Source organism: Hordeum vulgare, chromosome 7H (genome assembly GCF_904849725.1).
Source record: "Hordeum vulgare subsp. vulgare chromosome 7H, MorexV3_pseudomolecules_assembly, whole genome shotgun sequence".
Taxonomy (NCBI): Eukaryota; Viridiplantae; Streptophyta; class Magnoliopsida; order Poales; family Poaceae; genus Hordeum; species Hordeum vulgare.
The window spans coordinates 559,834,596-559,853,330 of record NC_058524.1 but is presented as its reverse complement, the minus strand read 5'-3'; the positions used below and the strand labels follow the sequence as shown (position 1 = coordinate 559,853,330).

The window sequence follows — 18,735 nt, the reverse complement described above, 5'->3', positions numbered from 1 at the left end:
CTAGTCATATCAACTATACGATTCATGCTCGACCTTTCGGTCTCATGTGTTCTGAGGCCATGTCTACACATGCTAGACTCGTCAAGTTTAACCCGAGTGTTCCGCATGTGCAACTGTTTTGCACCCGTTGTATGTGAACGTTGAGTCTATCACACCCGATCATCACGTGGTGTCTCGAAACGACGAACTGTAGCAACAGTGCACAGTCGGGGAGAACACAATTTCGTCTTGAAATTTTAGTGAGAGATCACCTTATAATGCTACCGTCGTTCTAAGAAAAATAAGGTGCATAAAAGGGTTAACATCACATGCAATTCATAAGCGACATGATATGGCCATCATCTTGTGCTTCTTGATCTCCATCACCAAAGCACTGGCATGATCTTCTTGTCACCGGCGCCACACCATGATCTCCATCAACGTGTCGCCATCGAGGTTGTCGTGCTACTTATGCTATTACTACTAAAGCTACGTCCTAGCAATATAGTAAACGCATCTGCAAACACAAACGTTAATTTAAAGACAACCCCATGGCTCCTGCCGATTGCCGTGGCATCGACGTGCAAGTCGATATTAACTATTACAACATGATCATCTCATACATCCAATATATCACATCACGTCATTGTCCATATCATATCACAAGCATACCTTGCAAAAACAAGTTGGACGTCCTCTAATTTGTTGTTGCATGTTTTACGTGGCTGCTATGGGTATCTAGTATGATCGCATCTTACTTACGCAAAAACCACAAGGAGATGTGAAAATTGCTATTTAACCTCTCCAAGGACCGCCTCGGTCAAAACCAATTCAACTAAAGTTGAAGAAACAGGCACCCGCCACTCATCTTTATGCAACGAGGTTGCATGTCAATCGATGAAACCAGTCTCTCGTAAGCGTACGAGTTATGGCGGTCTGGGCCGCTTCAATCCAACAATACCGCTAAATCGAGAAAAGACTAAGGAGGGCAGAAAATCGAACATCACCGTCCACAAAACCTTTTGTGTTCTACTCGAGATAACATCTACGCATGAACCTAGCTCATGATGCCACTGTTGGAGAACGTTGCATGGGAAACAAAAAATTTCCTACGCATACGAAGACCTATCATGGTGATGTCCATCTACGAGAGGAGATTTGGATCTACGTACCCTTGTAGATCACACAGGAGGAAACGTTAAGAAACACGGTTGATCTAGTGGAATGTCTTCACGTCCCTCGAACCGTCCCACGATCCTCCCACGTTCCGTTCCAATCTAGCGCCGAACGGACGACACCTGCGCGTTCGGCACACGTACAGCTCGATGATGATCTCGGCCTTCTTGATCCAGCAAGCAAGATGGAGAAGTAGATGAGTTCTCCGGCAGTTTGACGGTGCTCCGGTGGTGGCTATGATCTACTCCTGCAGGGCTCCGCCCGAGCTCCGCAGAAATCCGATCTAGAGGTAAAACTACGTGGTATAGGTTTGAGTTGCACGTGGCAAAGTAGTGTCTCAAATCAGCCCTAAACCACCAATATATATAGGAGGGAGGGGCAGGGCTAGCCTTGAGGCACAAGGCCTCAAGGTGCGCCGACCAAGGGAGGAGGAGGACTCCTCCTCCAATTCGGTTTGGGGAGGAGGAGTCCTCCTCTTTCTTCCCACCTCCCTCTTTCCTTTTCCCTTTTATTTTCTTTTGGTATTTTCTTATGTGGTGCCATCGGCCCCTTGGGCTGACTCCACCAGCCCACTAAGGACTTGTAGCGCCACCCTAATGCCTTGGGCTCACTCCCGGATGGGTGGGCCCCTCCCGGTGAACTCCTGGAACTCATTCGTCACTCCCGGTACACTGTCGGAATTGCCCGAAACTTTCCGGTGACCAAATGAAACCATCCTATATATCAATCTTCATTTCCAGACTATTCCGGAAACCCTTGTGACGTATGTGATCTCATCCGGGACTCCGAACAACATTCGATAACCACACATATAACTCATCTATACTAAAACATCATCGAACCTTAAGTGTGCAGACCCTGCGGGTTCGAGAACTATGTAGACATGCCCCGAGGCACTCCTCAGTCAATATCCAATAGCGGTACCTGGATGCCCATATTGGATCCTACATATTCTCCGAAGATCTTATCAGTTGAACCTCAGTGCCAAGGATTCATATAATCCCGTATGTCATTCCCTTTTTCCTTCGGTATGTTACTTGCCCGAGATTCGATCGGTATCCGCATACCTATTTCAATCTCGTTACCAGCAAGTCTCTTTACTCGTTCTGTAATACAAGATCCCATGACTTACACTTAGTCATATTGCTTGCAAGGCTTGTGTGTGATGTTGTATTACCGAGTGGGCCCCGAGATACCTCTCCGTCACACGGAGTGACAAATCCCAGTCTTGATCCATACTAACTCAACGGACACCTTCGGAGATACCTGTAGAGCACCTTTATAGTCACCCAGTTACGTTGCGATGTTTGATGCACACAAGGTATTCCTCTGGTGTCAGTGAGTTCTATGATCTCATGGTCATAGGAACAAATACTAGACAGGCAGAAAACAATAGCAATAAAACGACACGATCAATATGCTACGTTCATAGTTTCGGTCTAGTCCATCACATGATTCTCCTAATGATGTGATCCAGTTATCAAGTGACAACACTTGCATATAGTCAGAAAACCTTGACTATCATTGATCAATTGGCTAGCCAACTAGAGACTTGCTAGGGGCATTGTTTTGTCTATGTATCCACACATGTATCTATGTTTTCATTCAATACAATTATAGCATGAATAATAAACTATTATCTTTAAACAGGAAATATAATAATAACTATTTATCATTGCCTCTAGGGCATATTTCCAACAATGGCTGTGGTCGGACGACGCACCAACAAAATTCTTCATCTCTAAAATCTGCTCAAGAAAGCGGAAAAACTTCATACACACCGTGGAGGTCAACGACAACATGGTGACGGCCCACTCGGAAAAGGAGGAAGCGATCTTCAATCACTTCAACCCGACATTGGGGACAGGGCAGCAAAGATCAACCTCAGCTGATTGGCGGAAACTCCAAATGCCGGCCCTATAGGGTGAAGGTTTGGACAACCCTATCACCTAGGAGGAAGTACTCGCGACAATCATGGACTTGCCGACAGAAAAGGCACCAGGACTGGACGACTTCAGCGACACCTTTTTTAGATTGTGCTAGACAGGGATCAAGGGAGACATCATGCAAGCCTTCCATCAGTTTTATCACCTTGCTAGGCAGAATTTCTCACTGTTGAACACAACAGTGGTTGTTCTACTGCCAAAGAAAGATGGGGCATCATCTACAGGGGATTATAGGCTGATCAGCCTAATACATTCCATCGCCAAGCTCATCTCCAAAGTTTTATCAATTAGGCTTGCATCTGTAGTGCACTCCATCGTCTCGCCCACTCAGTTGGCCTTTGTGAAGAAGAAAAGCATTCAAGACAGTTACATGTATGTCCCTCCATCGTGAGAAAATGCCGGCAGTCCTGCTGAAATTAGACATTGCTAGGGTCTTCGATAGCGTCTCCTGGGAGTACCTGCTAGAGCTACTCACCAAGTTAGGCCTCAGTGCTAGATGGCGGGACTGGATTGCCCTTCTGCTCTCCACTGCTTCGTCTTCCTTCCTGCTCAATGGTGTTCCAGGCTAGCGAACCGGGCACAAACGGGGGCCGCGGCAAGGTGACCCCCTATCGCCCTCCTGTTCATCCTTCCATCAATCCTATACACCGCCTGCTTCAGGCCGCTACTGAGCTAGGCATCAGCGCCCCCTGTCGGGAAGATTTCTGAAACTTAGAGTCTCTTTGTACGTCGATGATGCTGTAATATTTGCAAACCCAGTTAGCCAGGAGATAGAAAACTTGATGAACACTGTACATAGTTTCGGAGAGGCCTCTGGTCTGCGAATCAAACTTGATGAGGATTTTTATCTACAGGAGGTGATGGGCAACTTTGGTGGTGCGGTCACGGGCTTCCCCCTGCGCTACCTCGGGCTTCCACTTACTGTGTCAAGGCCACACTTAGTACACCTGCAGTTCATCCCCGATCGCATTGGCGCAAGATTAGCAGGCTGGAAGGGAAGGATGATGAATATTGCATGGAGGCGTGTACTGGTCAAATCGGTGCTATCGTCTCTTCCCATGTTTGCGCTAACGTGCATCAAACCCCCGATCAAGCTCATCAAGGAGATTGAAAATATTATGCGCCGCTTTCTCTGGGCATCAAGAGTTAACAGGTGGTAGGTGCAAGGTTAATTGGAGGCGAGTGTGCTCGCCGCTGGAACATGGGGGTCTGGGCATTGTGGACATACAGAAATTATGTAGAGCACTTCGGGTGGGATGTCTTTGGCATGCCTGGCGGAACCGTGACAAACCCTAGGTTGGCTCTGAGCTGCCCTGTGATGAGGCTGACAAGGCCCTCTTCAACGCTGCAACTTTGGTGGAGATTGGAGAAGGCAACAAGGCTAGCTTCTGGAATAACTGTTGGCTTGGGCTGACACCACTCAAGACTTGCTTCCCCTAGCTATTCAAATCCTCAAGAAGAAATAATTGATCGGTTGCTCAAGCACTCAACAACGATGCATGGGTCTCCGACCTGGCACATGGTGACACCGTAAGCCGAGTGCGCGAGGTGATAGAACTGCACATGCTTCTGTGCAGCTCGCATGTCAACCTACAAGTTGGAGCGTGCGATCAAATTAGATGGGTCTTCGGCAGCTCCGGGGAATACAGCGCGAGATCAGCCTATAACTTGCAGTTCCTGGGATCGCAACAAGAAGACTTCAAGCGGCTGATTTGGGATACTCGGACTCCTCTCAAGCTCAAGATGTTTGCATGGCTCCTACACCAAAATCGACTCTGGTGTAATGATCGTCTCCAGCGCCGTGGTTGGCCCAATCACTACTTCTGCCAGTTTTGCCTACAGAACTTGCAATCCGCCGACCACCTCTTCTTGCGCTGCGGAGCTTTTGCGCACGCAACCTGGGATCAAGACAGGAAGTTGATGGAGGTGATGAACTCCATCTTAGCGCGCTCGCAACCTGCCTATGGAAAGGGAATCAAGGCATTGATGATATTGGTTCTCTGGCAACCATGGCAAGAAAGAAACCAGTGCACCTTTCGAAGCAAAATCGCCAATGTCCACGAGGTGGTGACAGCGATCAAGCGATCTTTCGCGCCGTGGAGGCAGGCTGAGTTCAAATGCATAGAGAGCCCCTTCGGGGATCATACGTGAAAATATTGCCTAATTAAGGCCATGTCTTTTTTCACCTTCTTTTTCGTATTTCCTTGATCCTAGGATCATCGCCTTTGTCACTTTCCACCTGCTCCCTGCTTATGATCAATGGATACCAGGCTCGATCTGGACATTTTCAAAAAAAAAAAAATACTTGTACATGCACAACAATAAAAGGCAGAAGGAAAAGCACGGCATGACAATTACATGTACACAAATTAAATTGCTTTTGAAATTTTTTTTAAGATGTAAGAAGGAGGGCAACTATTCTGCTAAATAGGGTAATTAGTGCAAAACATTATCAAAGTAAGTAGTGGCTAAAAACTGGAATTCTTTCAATAAATAAATAAATAAGGGCAGCGCTAGGCACCGGTGCGCCGGCTCAAATTTGAGCCGGTCGGACCGCAGCCGTCCGATAGAACTGCAGTAGACCTTCAGATTTGTGTGAGTCATCTTTTTCCTCCCTTCTCGATCTCTTTCTTCGTTCCCATCCATGTTCTCCCGTTCGAGCCGTGCGCGTTCTCTTGTCACCGCCCCCTCACCTCGTCGGCCGCCCTCGCTGGCCGCCCTTGCTGCCCGTCCTAGTCAATGGCCCAAGCCCCTGTCAACCATCCTCGCTGGCCACCCTTGCTGCCCGTCCTAGTCAACGGCCCAAGCCCCTGCTGGTCGTCCTCGTTGCTTTGCCCCGTACAACAGCCGCATCGTACTGGTGCAGCTTCTGTTGAGACCGTTGTAGCTCCTATTACGATCTCTGAAGCTCGCTGGCGTGCTCGCCGCCGCTCATCTCCGGAGTGCGGCTTGCAACAAAAAATCGAGCACCGGGGGAGATGCCCAGTGCTGCAACCGACGACCAAAAATGTTAAACTCGCGACGAGAAAAGTTTCGACCGGCTATGAAAATAGCTTCAACCCGTATACGACGAAATCTATGGACGACGAAAAGAAGTTACAACCGGTGAGCAAAAAAGCTTCATCCGGTGACAAAAAAAAACTTCGTCCCGCGATGAAAAAAGTTTCAACCATGGAAATGAAGCCACGGACAAAAAATGAGAAGTTGTAACCGGTGGTTACAAAAGTTACAACCGCATTGAAAAGAGCTTCATCTAGCGACAAAAAAAAAAGCTTCGTCTGGCGATGAAAAAAGTTTCAACCATGGAGACGAAGCCACGGACGAAAAATGAGAAGTTGTAGCCGGCGGTTACAAAAGTTACAACCGCATTGAAAAAATCTTCAAACTTCTTATCTTAGTTGCGACCCGCGACGTCGATGACGCCGTTTTGCTTCAATCATAGTAGGTTTTTGCTACCATCGGTGATTGAATTTGCTATAACTATATTCCACAGTTGTTGTTGATGCTGCTCCACCAAGCTCCCATGCCCTCCCATGGCCATTGTCGTCACGACGCTGTTCCGGGAAGCGCCTGATGACGTAATGGACGAGATCCTGCTCCATCTGTCGTGCCCCTCCTCGCTCATGCACGTTGGCGTCGGTGGTTGGCATCTATGTTGTGCCATCGTCGGGCGTTCGCCCTCAAATCCGCAACTCCTCGCCGCGTTGGTCGCCGCCACACTGCAACAAGGTCGGAGGTGGTTGACGAAAGAAAGAAGGAGAACGAGTGGTTGACGAGGCGATGGAGCGAAGGGATAAGGCTGCGTCTAAGGGCGTGTTTGGTTCCCTCTATTAGGCCCAGCCTAGCCTGCGTGGGAAGGAAGTGGCCCGTTTGGTTGACTGCGTTTACTGTGCGGCCCGCATGGCATGAACCTTAAAGCACCTCCAGGCCAGGCCCAAGGGAAACGCCCGAATCGGCAGTAGCTCGCGAGCTTGGCTCGGGCGACGCAGGCGAGGGTAACGCGCTTCTCTCCTCGTGTGACCAGGGAGATGGCGCGAGCTCGACCGAGTCCGCCCCTATTTATCCCCCTCCCTCACCGCCCCAACTCCCGCCACCATTTTTCCCCTTTCGAGCTTTCCCGCCGACGCGCATCAGCACCAACGAGCAGGTAAGCGGCGCATCTTCATTGGCCGGCGGTCCACGGCGTCGGCGGTCCTTCACCGGGTGGCGGTAATCTTCTACGACTGTTCCCCCCTCGTCCTGGAGCTGCATCCATAGCCTCTGTGAGTTCAATCCCCCTTTCTCTCTGTTCCTTCTAGCTAGATCTGAGCTACAGCTAGGGTTTGATGTACATGCATGGTTGATTAGTGCTCTGATTTGTGACCTTATATTGTTGATTGTGATGTTGGGGTTTCAATTTGTGGTAGGGTTAGATGCTCAAGCATGTGGTAGGCTAGATTAGTATTATAGTTTGAAGTTGAACCTTGTGTTGATTCGCGCTTAGATCTGTGATTTGTAGCTATTGGTGGTTCATTTGTAGCATGTTGTTCGTTGTAGATGTATGTTCCTGCTCATAGATTGTGTGGTATGTTCAGTATGAGAGCGATGAACCATGTGCTTAGTATGATAGTGATGAAGCATGTGCTTAGTATGATAGTGATGAAGCATGTGCTTAGTATGAGAGCGATGAACCATGTCCACGTATGCTCCTGCTTTCATGGATTATCCGATATATTGTGTGCTATGCTTACTGTCAATGCGTGCTAGGATTGTAGGACATGACCACGCAGACGCAAGATCTTAGTCAGGCCCTTGTTCTGTCGGACAACCAGTTCCCTCCATTGTTTGTCCAGGACTCAGAGCCTATGTCCGAGATGGCACCTAATTCAGAGGTGTTCGCTTCTGATTCTGTCTATGTGCCAGTAGTGCTCGTTCAGCAAACTCCTGCCGATGTTGCTGCCGCTGCAACAGCAAAGGCAAAGAAGGATTGTCGGTCGAACAACATGAAGTGGCAGCCGTTCATGTCCACGTTCGTGCTGAACAAGATGTGTGAGCTCATCTCTAGTGGAGCTAGAACGGACAAGGCCTTCAAGGAGGTGTACTTGAACACCGTTGCGAAGCAGGTGTTCGATTTCTGTGGGCGGGACGTGTCCGCCACCCACGTGTACAACCACCTGAGGAAGTGGGTAGGACGACACCCTCTTTTGGATGTGGTGGTAGTGCTAGGTAGAACTTGCTATGTCGTATGATCATGCATGCTTTACTTCTTCTCTTATACTGGTGTGCTCCATTGATTTGCTGCTTCAACTCTTGCTCTTGTGCATTGCTAGGGCAAGTGGTATGCCGTGTTCATCGGTAAGGCTCCAGGGGTTTTCAGTTCATGGGAAGAAGCCAATGCGCAAGTGGCATCGTATAGCAACAAGAGCCATGGAGGGTCCAAGACTAGGCAGGCAGCAGAACAAGTTTACTCCGTTTGGGTGCGAAAGCACGAAGGCAGCAGTGTTGATAGTGGCAAGGTTGGAGGTTTCAAAGTGGAAGGTGCTACGGCGGATCGTCAGTTGGGGCTGAAGCTGAAGAACTTCATCATCTTCGCTCAATTCATCGCCATTGATGTGTTGTGATGTTGATGTGCTAGGTGTGCTCATTGTGGGGTAAGCTCATCAAGTAGGGTACAAGGTAAGCACAACATATACGCCGTATGCAACCAAACACCGTGTTCATGTGCCTCTTGGGCCAATGCATGCAACCAAACAAAGTGCACATGCGTATTACCTAATGCAGAACCCTAGATGTGGGCAACCAAACAACTTACATATGACGCATTTAGGGTTGTTTTTGCTCAACCAGGCTGATTTGAGATTTATATGCAATACAACTGCTGTTCACTAATGAAATCAAATACGCCCTAAAAGCACGAGATCTGAATGCATATTACGACGCGTGTGAGACCGGCCAAATGTTTGTTTCGATCGGATACAAACAATTACCAATAAGTAATGACTTGGTTTTTTCGGCCCACCTCATTTATGTCCATTCCGCCAGCGACCTGACTAGTACTGTGTGCCTTTGACAAAGTTGAACCAAAGCACGTTTCCCTGTCCCCTTGAATTTTCTCTTTGCCAACGAGTGGCTGCCGACGTTCTTATCCAACGCAAAGGACCTGCCGGGTTTCTACTTTCTAGTGGTCTATCACATCCTAAGTCAGTCTCACGGCCGTGTGTAGATCGAGAGCGAGGAGAGGTCCAGCTATGGAGATCGCTACCGAGGCCATGAGCGCCCTCCTCCCAAAGCTCGGTGAGCTGCTCAAGGATGAATACAATCTGGACAGGCATGTGAGGAAAGGCGTCAAGTCTCTTCAGACCGAGCTAAGTCTGATGCATGTCGCCCTCCGCAAGGTGGCCGGTGTGCCGTCCGACCAGCTCGATGAGCAGGTCCGGATCTGGGCGGGTGCGGTGAGGGAGCTGTCATGCGACATGGAGGACTCCGTCGACGATTTCATGGTGCGCGTGGAGCAGAATCAAGATCGTCAACCTGCCAGCGTGGGTAGAGTCATCACGTTCCTCAGCATGATCAAACGACTATTCGTCAAGGGCAAGGATCTCCATCAGATCTCGAATGCCATCCAAGAAGCCCAGGACCTCGCCAAGGAGTTGACGGAGCAACGTCAAAGGTACGAGCTTGACATCCCTAGCACCAGTACTGGCGCTACAGTTGACCCTCGCATTATAGCTCTATACAAAGATGTGGTGGAGCTTGTTGGCATTGACCACACGAGGGATGAGCTGATTGGGAAGTTGATTGGTGTCGACGAGATGTCTAATGAGAAGCAACTGAAGACAATTTCCATTGTTGGCTTTGGAGGGTTGGGAAAGACAACTCTGGCCAAAGCAGTCTATGATAAGATCAGGGTGCAGTTTGATTGTGCGGCTTTTGTGTCTGTTGCTCAGAATCCGGATATAAGGAAAGTTCTCAAGGATCTACTCTATGAACTTGATAAGAAAAAGTTCAGCGATATACATAATACAGCAAGGGATGAAAAGCAACTCATCGATGAACTCGGTGAATTTCTTGTGGACAAGAGGTACGCATCACCTATTCCATGTCCTTTTCTTTTCTTTTTAGAAGTGTAATGAAAACTTATGGTGTGCGAAAAGTCTTAGTCCTAGATTTATTTCTTTTCTACCCATAATCTTCTAGTCGTAGATGTTTCTTCCTTAGATGCAGTTTGTGCAGTCTTGTTGTATCTATCCATGGGTTTTCCTAGTTAGCCGAATTTTGACAATCAACTATATTTTTCCAATGATTATATCAATTCGGATGCAAGCTATTAAAACACCTACATTTTAATACGAGTCCTAATTGCTATTTTTTTAAAAGTTTGATTCTAGCTAGTTTGATTTGCATGCCAGCTAACATTCTCAAAGAAATGGCATAGGTACTTGATCATAGTCGATGATATATGGGAAGAGAAGACATGGAGATATATGAAATGTGCTTTCTCTAGAAACAACCTTTGCAGTCGAATAGTTACAACAACTCGTAAGATCAGTGTCTCTGAATCATGCCTCTCTACCAATAATGACATAATTTATACAATGAAACCTCTATGTGATGGGGACTCCCAGATACTTTTCTACAGAAGAATATTTCAACATGAGAATGGATGTCCACCGGAGCTACATGAAGTATCGAGAGATATCTTGAAGAAATGTGGGGGTGTACCACTAGCCATTATTACCGTGGCTAGTCTTCTAGTTAGTAATCAACAGATAAAGCAGAAGGATGAGTGGTTCCATTTGCTGAATTCTATTGGCCATGGGGTTACAGAAGTTGCTATTGCTGAGGACATGAGGAGGATATTATTGCTTAGTTATTATGATTTGCCTTACCACTTGAAGGCATGTCTATTATATCTAAGCATATTTCCAGAAGACTTCAAGATTAAGACAGGCTGGTTGATAAGGAGATGGCTCGCCGAAGGTTTTGTTCAGTGTGAGAGAAAAGATTGTAGCCTATTTGAGATCGGGAAGAGTTACTTAAATGATCTCATAAATAGAAGCTTGGTTCGGCCAGAAGAAATCAGTGATGATGGCATAGTAAAATCTTGCCGTGTGCATGATATGGTGCTTGATCTTATCTGTTCTTTATCATCCCAAGAAAACTTTGTTGCTGTATTGGATAATATTGAGCGACGGACGCCTAATTTTCAAAACAAGGTTCGCAGATTATCTCTTCACAGTAGCAATGTCAAATTAGACAACTACCAGCTTGATGCCAGTAGCATGTCAAAAGTGAGGTCCTTTGTTACATTTTGCCCTCCTACTTGTGATTCATTGCCATCTCTCTCGAGCTTCCGATTCTTACGTGTCCTGGACCTAGGAAATTCTGGTGGCCAGAGCGGTGGCCATTGTGTCAGCCTCAAGTATGTTGGGAAATTACTTCACCTAAGATACCTTGGACTAATGAATGCGGATGTTGATGCACTCCCAATGGACATAGGCAATCTACGGTTTCTGCAAACACTGGACATAAGGTCAACTTGCATAAAACAATTACCAGCAACCGTTGTTGAGCTAAGACAGTTGATATATCTACGTGTTGATCCAGGAACAAGACTGCCTCCAGGAATGGGCAACTTGACATCCCTCGAAGTGATGAAACGAGTGATGCCACACTTATCACCTCACGTTGTTCAAGAGCTAAGCCATCTGACTGAGCTGAGGGCACTCACTATTGACTGGTACGACATGGAGGAGGGTCTGAACAAAGCTTTGGTAGAGTCTTTGGGCAAGCTGCGCAAATTGCAATATCTGAATATTTACTGTGGTAGCGGATTGATGGACCTCCTGCGTGAAGGCTGGGTGCCCCCTCGATCCCTCATTACTTTTCACTCATGGGAGCAAGGGATTCGGTTCTTCCTCAAGTTGCCCAAATGGATCAACTCAACAGCCCTGCCCCTCCTCTGTTGCCTGACGATAGACGTGGATGAGGTGCAAGGCGATGACATCCAGATCATCGGGACGCTGCCCTCTCTCCGCTCTCTCAGCCTGCGTGCACTCCGCGCGGTGGGGACGCTGGTTGTGAGGGGCGATGCATTCCCACGTGCAAGAGAGTGCATATTCATGTTCCCGCTGTTCCCGTCTCTGTTCCCGGCCGGAGCCATGCCAATGGTTCAGAGGCTTACCTTCTCCGTATCGGCGCGGTCCTTTGCCGGTGGCGATGTCGACTGCGGCATGGGCCATCTCCCTTCCCTTGAGAGAATCACGGTTCATCTGTTGTTGCATGATGACCATGGTAATCGTGTCGCCAGTGATGAGGTGCGGGATGTAGCCAAGGCTGCGCTGAAGCATGCAGCGGATGCCCATCCCAATCATCCGACCATTGAAATCTTATGAGGGGATGCCTCCCCCTCCATCAGGTCTACCCCATCCCTGAACTCCGTTTCCTCTAATATTGCCTCTCACCAAAGTGTCTGATTATATATGTTATTCGTCACCTTGGGTGGGGAATAGTTATTCTTCATTCCCTTCTATTTTAACATCAATACATCGTAATTTTACGTTGTCTAAATTTTATCTTATTTTATATGTAAGAAGAGACCGTAAAAAATATAATCAATGTAAAAATATTATATGTCACGTAAAATTACGAACATAGAAAAAAAGTACAAAAAATACAATAAATTTGATTTTTGCTGGTCTTGTGACCTATATTTTTGTTTTTGTTTTGTCAAATTTTACATAATAATTCAATATAAATGTAACTATTTGTATTTTAAATGTAATCTATACCTAATAATAAAGAGGCTATTGCTTCCGTCGAAAAACCCACCGCGGCATTTTTATAAAAAATTATATTTTAATAAATCAAAATGATTATAAAAAGATTAAAAGCGTGTGGTATTTTTTTCTACCGTTGCAACGCACGAGCCTTTTGCTAGTTTATTGTAAATTGATCATAAGATTATCTCGGATGAATAATAAACTATTCTGCATCCTGAGTGATGAATAAAGTATATATATTTGTGAAATATACATCCTACCACCCAGGGGTAGTTACCCCACATGTTCCATATACTATTATGCGATAGTATATATATTGATTTATCATTTTTATTATGTTTATATATTATATATAATATTTTTTAAAGTGAGTTACATAAAAAAATTATAAGTTAGCCCATAGTTTTTATTATATTTGTGAAATACATATATTTTTGTACGTAAAAAATAACATACATAAAATATGATACATACTACCAAAAAATAGTATATATACTATCTAAACATTATTATATACTACATACTACGTGTACATACTCTCCGATTTGATAGATACTATATACAACATACAAAACGCAAGTGGTGGTAACTATCACCGGTGGTAGATCAAATTTGTCATATTTGTGAAATATATAGAAATGGTTATTCTTCACCCCCCTTTATTTTAACATCAATGCACCGTAATTTTACATTTCATATGTTTTTCTTATTTCATACGTAGAAAGAGACCTAAGAAAATATATAATTACCGTAAAAATATTTTATGTCACGTAAAATTACAAACATAGAAATATAGTGTAAAATATACATAAAATACAATTTATGTGGTCTTATGACCTGTATCTTTGTTTTTTATGTCAAATTTTACGTACTGAATCAATATAGATTTAATTATTTGTATTCCCGATATACTCCACTTATTTATAAAACAGTTGTAAGATTACCTCGGATGAAGAATAATTTATTCTGCATCCTGGGTGATGAATAGACTTACCGGGCCAGTAGGACGTGGATTGTCATGTTGAGGTCTTGCTGATGTCACTCGATTTTTTAAGTCTTATTTGTATTTTAAATTAAATGCATATGTTTTAGAAACTTAAATTTGCTTAAATAATTTGAAACACCAATTTTAAAAATGTTAATATAACATATAAAAATGTTAGTGCAGTTTAAAAATGTTGATAAATTAAATAAAAGTGCTTGTAACAATGAAAAAAAGCTCCCCTGTTTCAAAAACAATGTATGCAAAATTCTGTGGTTGGTCGTTTTGATAATGAAAAAAGTTCCCGCATTTCAATGTAGATATGGACTGGTTTTGGTTGGAAAACTGATGTGCTGGAGAATCGGTTCCGACCATGGTTTGTCGTTTTGGCAATCTATATGACTGTAGAGTGGTTGTGTGAGGCCAGAAAAAAGAAAGAGAAATTTCTTTGAAGCCCCAAGAAGCAATTTATATGACTGTAGAGTGGTTGTGAGAATAGTGGAAAGCGCGAAAGAAGTATCATGTGGTGGCGTTTTGAATAGGGTATTTTAGAGATCAAGCTTCATGAAGGCCTTGATTTTGAAATCAAAAAAATTCAAAGTTTTTCGTTCCAAAACGTTCTGAAACAAATACGCATATACCTAGAGACATGATGTACACATGTGTAAATTTTCAAATCAAAATACGTTAGAAATGAGAGCTACACACAAAAATATTGTGGCTTTTTAGCATATGTGTACTTTTCATCCTCTAAGTCCATGATTTTATTTGGTGCAGCTCGCAATTTAAGGCATTTCATCCTGATCAAAAGGTAACTATGTTCAGAGTCGACAGGGTGACATTAGCAGATACCACCACTGGTCTCTTTACACCTGACCTGACAACACTCAGGGAGCTCCAATTGGAATCCAGACGCACTAGAAGAAATGGTCGGCAAAGAGAAGGTGGCAATGGTTTAAACATGAAGCTGATGCTCGGAGCCTCCTAAAAAGATAGAGAAACGCAAGAACATCCCATGAATCATCCCAAATGTACACATAATATGATACATATTTTAATTGATTTTTTGACCATTTCTAGCCAAGTAATTGAGAGCATGGGAGTGAATTTTCAGCATGGGATGCCTAAGCACCCTGTATGAACAGTAAAAGCAAAACAAATAGAAAACAAAATTAAAAAAATATAAAACTTTGCATCATCAAGATGATCAAACTTTCTAGATGCTTGAAGTTTTCATGCCAAAAAAACATTCAAGGTGCTCTACACGGAAAAAAAAACATTTCAGTGCTTCAAGTTTTGAGCACTTTTGGCGTTAAAATTTAAAACTTGTTTGTACACCTTTCTCTACATGATATTTTGACATGAAAACTTGCAAAACCTATAAAATTTGACAATCTTTGATGTTGTAAAGTTTCAGATTTTTTTTAATTTTTATATTATTTTTTGTTTGTACTGTTCATAGAGGGTGCCTAGGCACCCGAAAGCTGTTAGAGCATCTCTAGCAGACCCCGTATAACACCGACCCATAAAACGCGTTTATAGTTCATGGAAAAATGACTTCGCGGGTCGGTGCGTAGACAAAGTCGGACCCCGTATAATGAACCCGTAAAAAAAAATATTCTCTGAATATACCGATTTTAACCCATTTTTTCTTCCGGTCGTCCTCTTCCTCGCGTCAATCTGAAATTGACAGATACTGTAGGGCAGGGCGGCCACCGGCGAACGGACGGACAAGAAAGACGCAGGGCGGCCGTCGGCGGATGGGCGACCAGGGCGGGGCGGGCAGCCACCGGACTCCTCCGCGAGCTAGAGGTAGCTAGCTTGTTCGAATCGATTCAGCCAAAGCTAGCTAGCTAGCGCCATTGGAATCGAATCGATTCAGTTAGAGCGAGCTAGCTAGCTAGCGACGTTCGAATCGAATCGATTCAGCTAGCTAGCTAACAACGTCAGGAGAGCCACAGAAGGGCACGGCCAGCGGGCGCGGCGGTCGGGGCGGACGGCCAGCGGGCGCAGCAGCCGGGGCATGCAACCGGCGTGCGGCCGGTGACGGGCGGACGAGAGCAAGGTTCCGATAGCAGTTGGACTTCCGTGAACGTTTTTTCGCGTATACGGGTCGTCCTCGGGTTGCCTCCGAAATCCTTATTTTCACGGGTTTAACGGGAATGTTTTCGGTGTCCCTTAAAAAAATATAGGTTGCGGCTCCATACGGGGTCTGATCTGACAATTTTTTTCGCGTGGACCCGTGTTTTGACGAATATTTTACGAGTCGAGACTCGAGAAATTATACGGGGTATGCTAGAGATGCTCTTGCACCTTTCTCGAGCATAATCAGTAGGAATACTACAACTCCGCTCCTCTCCAATTCTTTGAGCTGGCTTCCTTGTTAGCTAGTACAACAGATTAGCTTTGATCTCGAAGATGTGGACTCTAGTCACTTGTTCGCGAATAAGAGGCGCATGATCTAAACTCAAGATGGACTTGACTTTCAGGGAAGCGCGGAGAAACAGGGAATCCCACGAAGGACAAATAAAGACTCGGTCAAGCACCGATCGAATAGGGTTAACCTGGCGATTCGTCCAAGTGAAGCGGGCTCCCACCCTAGGAAGTTCTCGAAGAGTGCAATCACGTATGAAAGCGTTGAAAGCATCAGCGAGGGGCCATGAAAAATTGCTAGAGCTCTTATCCGCATGGGAGCGGAGGAGGTTAAAGTCCCCCTCCCAACCAGCAGAGGAAGCGCACAAGCATCAATTTTGGTAGCGATTTCATCTAGAGATAAGGAGGACAAAGAGTGGTCGGCGTGGCCGTAGACAACCATGATTTCCATAATCGATTCAGACATCGATGGTGCACCACCGACACCATGATCAAAGGCCACAAGATCAAACATATCGCGCTTGGTACTGAGGAGAATCCCACCAGAATGACCCGAGGAGGGAAGGAAGTTCCAATCAAATTTGTCCATCCCCGCAACTGTGGAGAGTTCATTAGGGGAGAATGATTCCTTAAAAGTTTCTACAAGCCCAATAACATCAATGTTATCACCTCTAACAACATCCCTAATTTTGTCGTGGCGCCCCCTAGCGCCGAAGCCTCTAATATTCCAAAAGAGGGCTCTCATTTGAAAGATGGGTTTTTGATACAGAGACTTGACCTGCAGGGGGCAACGCAGGATTTGGAACTCTTAGAAATTACCCGCTTCAAAGGTGGAGGGGGGACTAGCCACTACCAGTAACACCCGCATCCACACCCGCCGAGGATGCAGCAATCCTATTCTCCACAGCCAAGTCTTTAGCCTACGCAATGGCCGCCTGAGCCACCTCATTAGCCCAGATAATGGCAAGAACAGCCGACGGAGACCCAAAAACACATTAATGGAAACCCCCACATCCTCAAGAACACACAGTAATTGATCATCGGACATAGAAGGCGGCACTAGCCTAATAGGGGAGGGTGTAGGGGAGGAATGGGAAGAGAGAGGAATACCTGAAGGCGGAAGGTCTCTGTCCGCAGCCCGCCGCTCCGCACGCGCTGCCACCGACTCCCCCGAGCCCCGCACCCGTTTACCCTTGCGGGTCGTGTAGGTGGGCGTGCGCATGGGTGGCGAAGGAGCCGAAGGAGCCAAAGGGGAGAGCGGCGCCGCCCTGGAAGGAGAACCAGATGTAGCCCCCAAGTTGTCATCCAACCAACGACAAAACCCCGCCACCGAGATCTTCAAACCCGAAGCCGCCCTGCTTTTAGCAGAGAACTTCCTGATTGTGGACTTCTTCTTCCTGCTCACCGGAGCCAACACATCTCGAGCAGGAGATACGACCATATCCTCGATGCCAGACTTTAGAGGGTACATAGGCCAAACTGGCATGTTCGAGCAGACTCCCGAGATGGGGGTACCCACCAGAGCCGACTTCTCATTAATCGCAGCAGCCAGCACAGCCTCCACCTACTGGACATCATCTTAGGGAGCATTCTACTTTAGCACATCTTGAACCTCACGTCCCAATTTGTCCCATTCAGACTGGGTGAAACGAGCATCAGTGCCTATCGGGGGGATAACCCCGGTGTAGGCTCAACGAGCCTGCTTCTTTACCTTGAGGCCAGAAGGAATGACCAAGACAATTCTATAAGGCCCAAGTCCCCTGGGCGGCTAGGCAACTCCTATCGGCTGGGGGGCGAGACGGCCAACTCTCTGGCCGGCCAGGCAGCACCTGCCGGCTAGAGGCCAGACGACTACCTCTCTCTGGTCGCCTAGGCCAAGCCAGCCGGCTAGGGACGAGGCGGCCGTGCCCAGGCCGGCTAGTCGAGCGGGCTTGCCGGCTAGGGGATCTCAAGTCACATCAGATCGTAGGTCATGACGAGACCCTACGATTAAAGGTGGCTACGCGTCAGCAAAGGTACTGGATCGGAGTGCATGGCGGGTACCAGCTTCGGCGGCCACGCCGTTGACGTCCCCCGGCTCTGATCCATCACCCTGCGCAGTGTCGGCCCATTAAACTCCCACTCCATTACTGCACTCGGCATGGGAACAGTGGAGGCGGCCGTACTGTCTGCCCATGACGAATCTCGCTGGACGACGCCGGACGTACCACACGTGTCCTGCGTCAACCCTACGTGAGAGCCTCATTGGCTAGCCGGCGGGTCCCACAGCCAGACGGGACCTCGCAGCCGGTGGGCCCCTCAACCGACAAGACAAGACCCCCGTGGGCCCCCTAGCCAGCCGGCGAGGCTGCTAGTTGGGTCCCACTCTTGTACCCTTTATCCATATTGTAGGCCGGTGGGTTCGTCTATAAAACCCCCCGCCCCCCTCCATGCAGAGGGTCGGTCAACTTACCACACTCACCAACCACATAGAAGAGGTAGAGTCGAGCCGGCTGCTCCTCCTTCCTCTTCCCCGATA

General features: G+C 46.6%; 1 protein-coding gene across 4 annotated transcripts; it reads left to right on the top strand.

The window, feature by feature from the left end:
* The first annotated feature begins 9,177 nt into the window (after window positions 1-9,177).
* Window positions 9,178-14,941, top strand: LOC123412314 (disease resistance protein RGA5-like). 4 transcript variants are annotated; one of them, XR_006613466.1, is made up of 4 exons: window positions 9,184-10,161; window positions 10,516-12,498; window positions 14,622-14,655; window positions 14,736-14,788. XR_006613466.1 is itself a non-coding variant. In XM_045105271.1 (3 exons), the coding sequence occupies exons 1-3, from the start codon at window positions 9,329-9,331 to the stop codon at window positions 14,763-14,765; spliced, it is 897 nt and encodes a 298-aa protein (XP_044961206.1). In that variant the 5' UTR covers window positions 9,178-9,328; the 3' UTR covers window positions 14,766-14,941. The 4 variants fall into 4 exon arrangements, 3 of the variants coding, with proteins under 3 accessions (XP_044961206.1, XP_044961205.1, XP_044961203.1); XM_045105271.1 differs by lacking the exon at window positions 10,516-12,498 and having other exon boundaries at window positions 9,178-10,161; window positions 14,736-14,941; XM_045105270.1 differs by lacking the exon at window positions 10,516-12,498 and having other exon boundaries at window positions 9,180-10,161; window positions 14,622-14,941.
* Window positions 14,942-18,735: the final 3,794 nt, after the last annotated feature.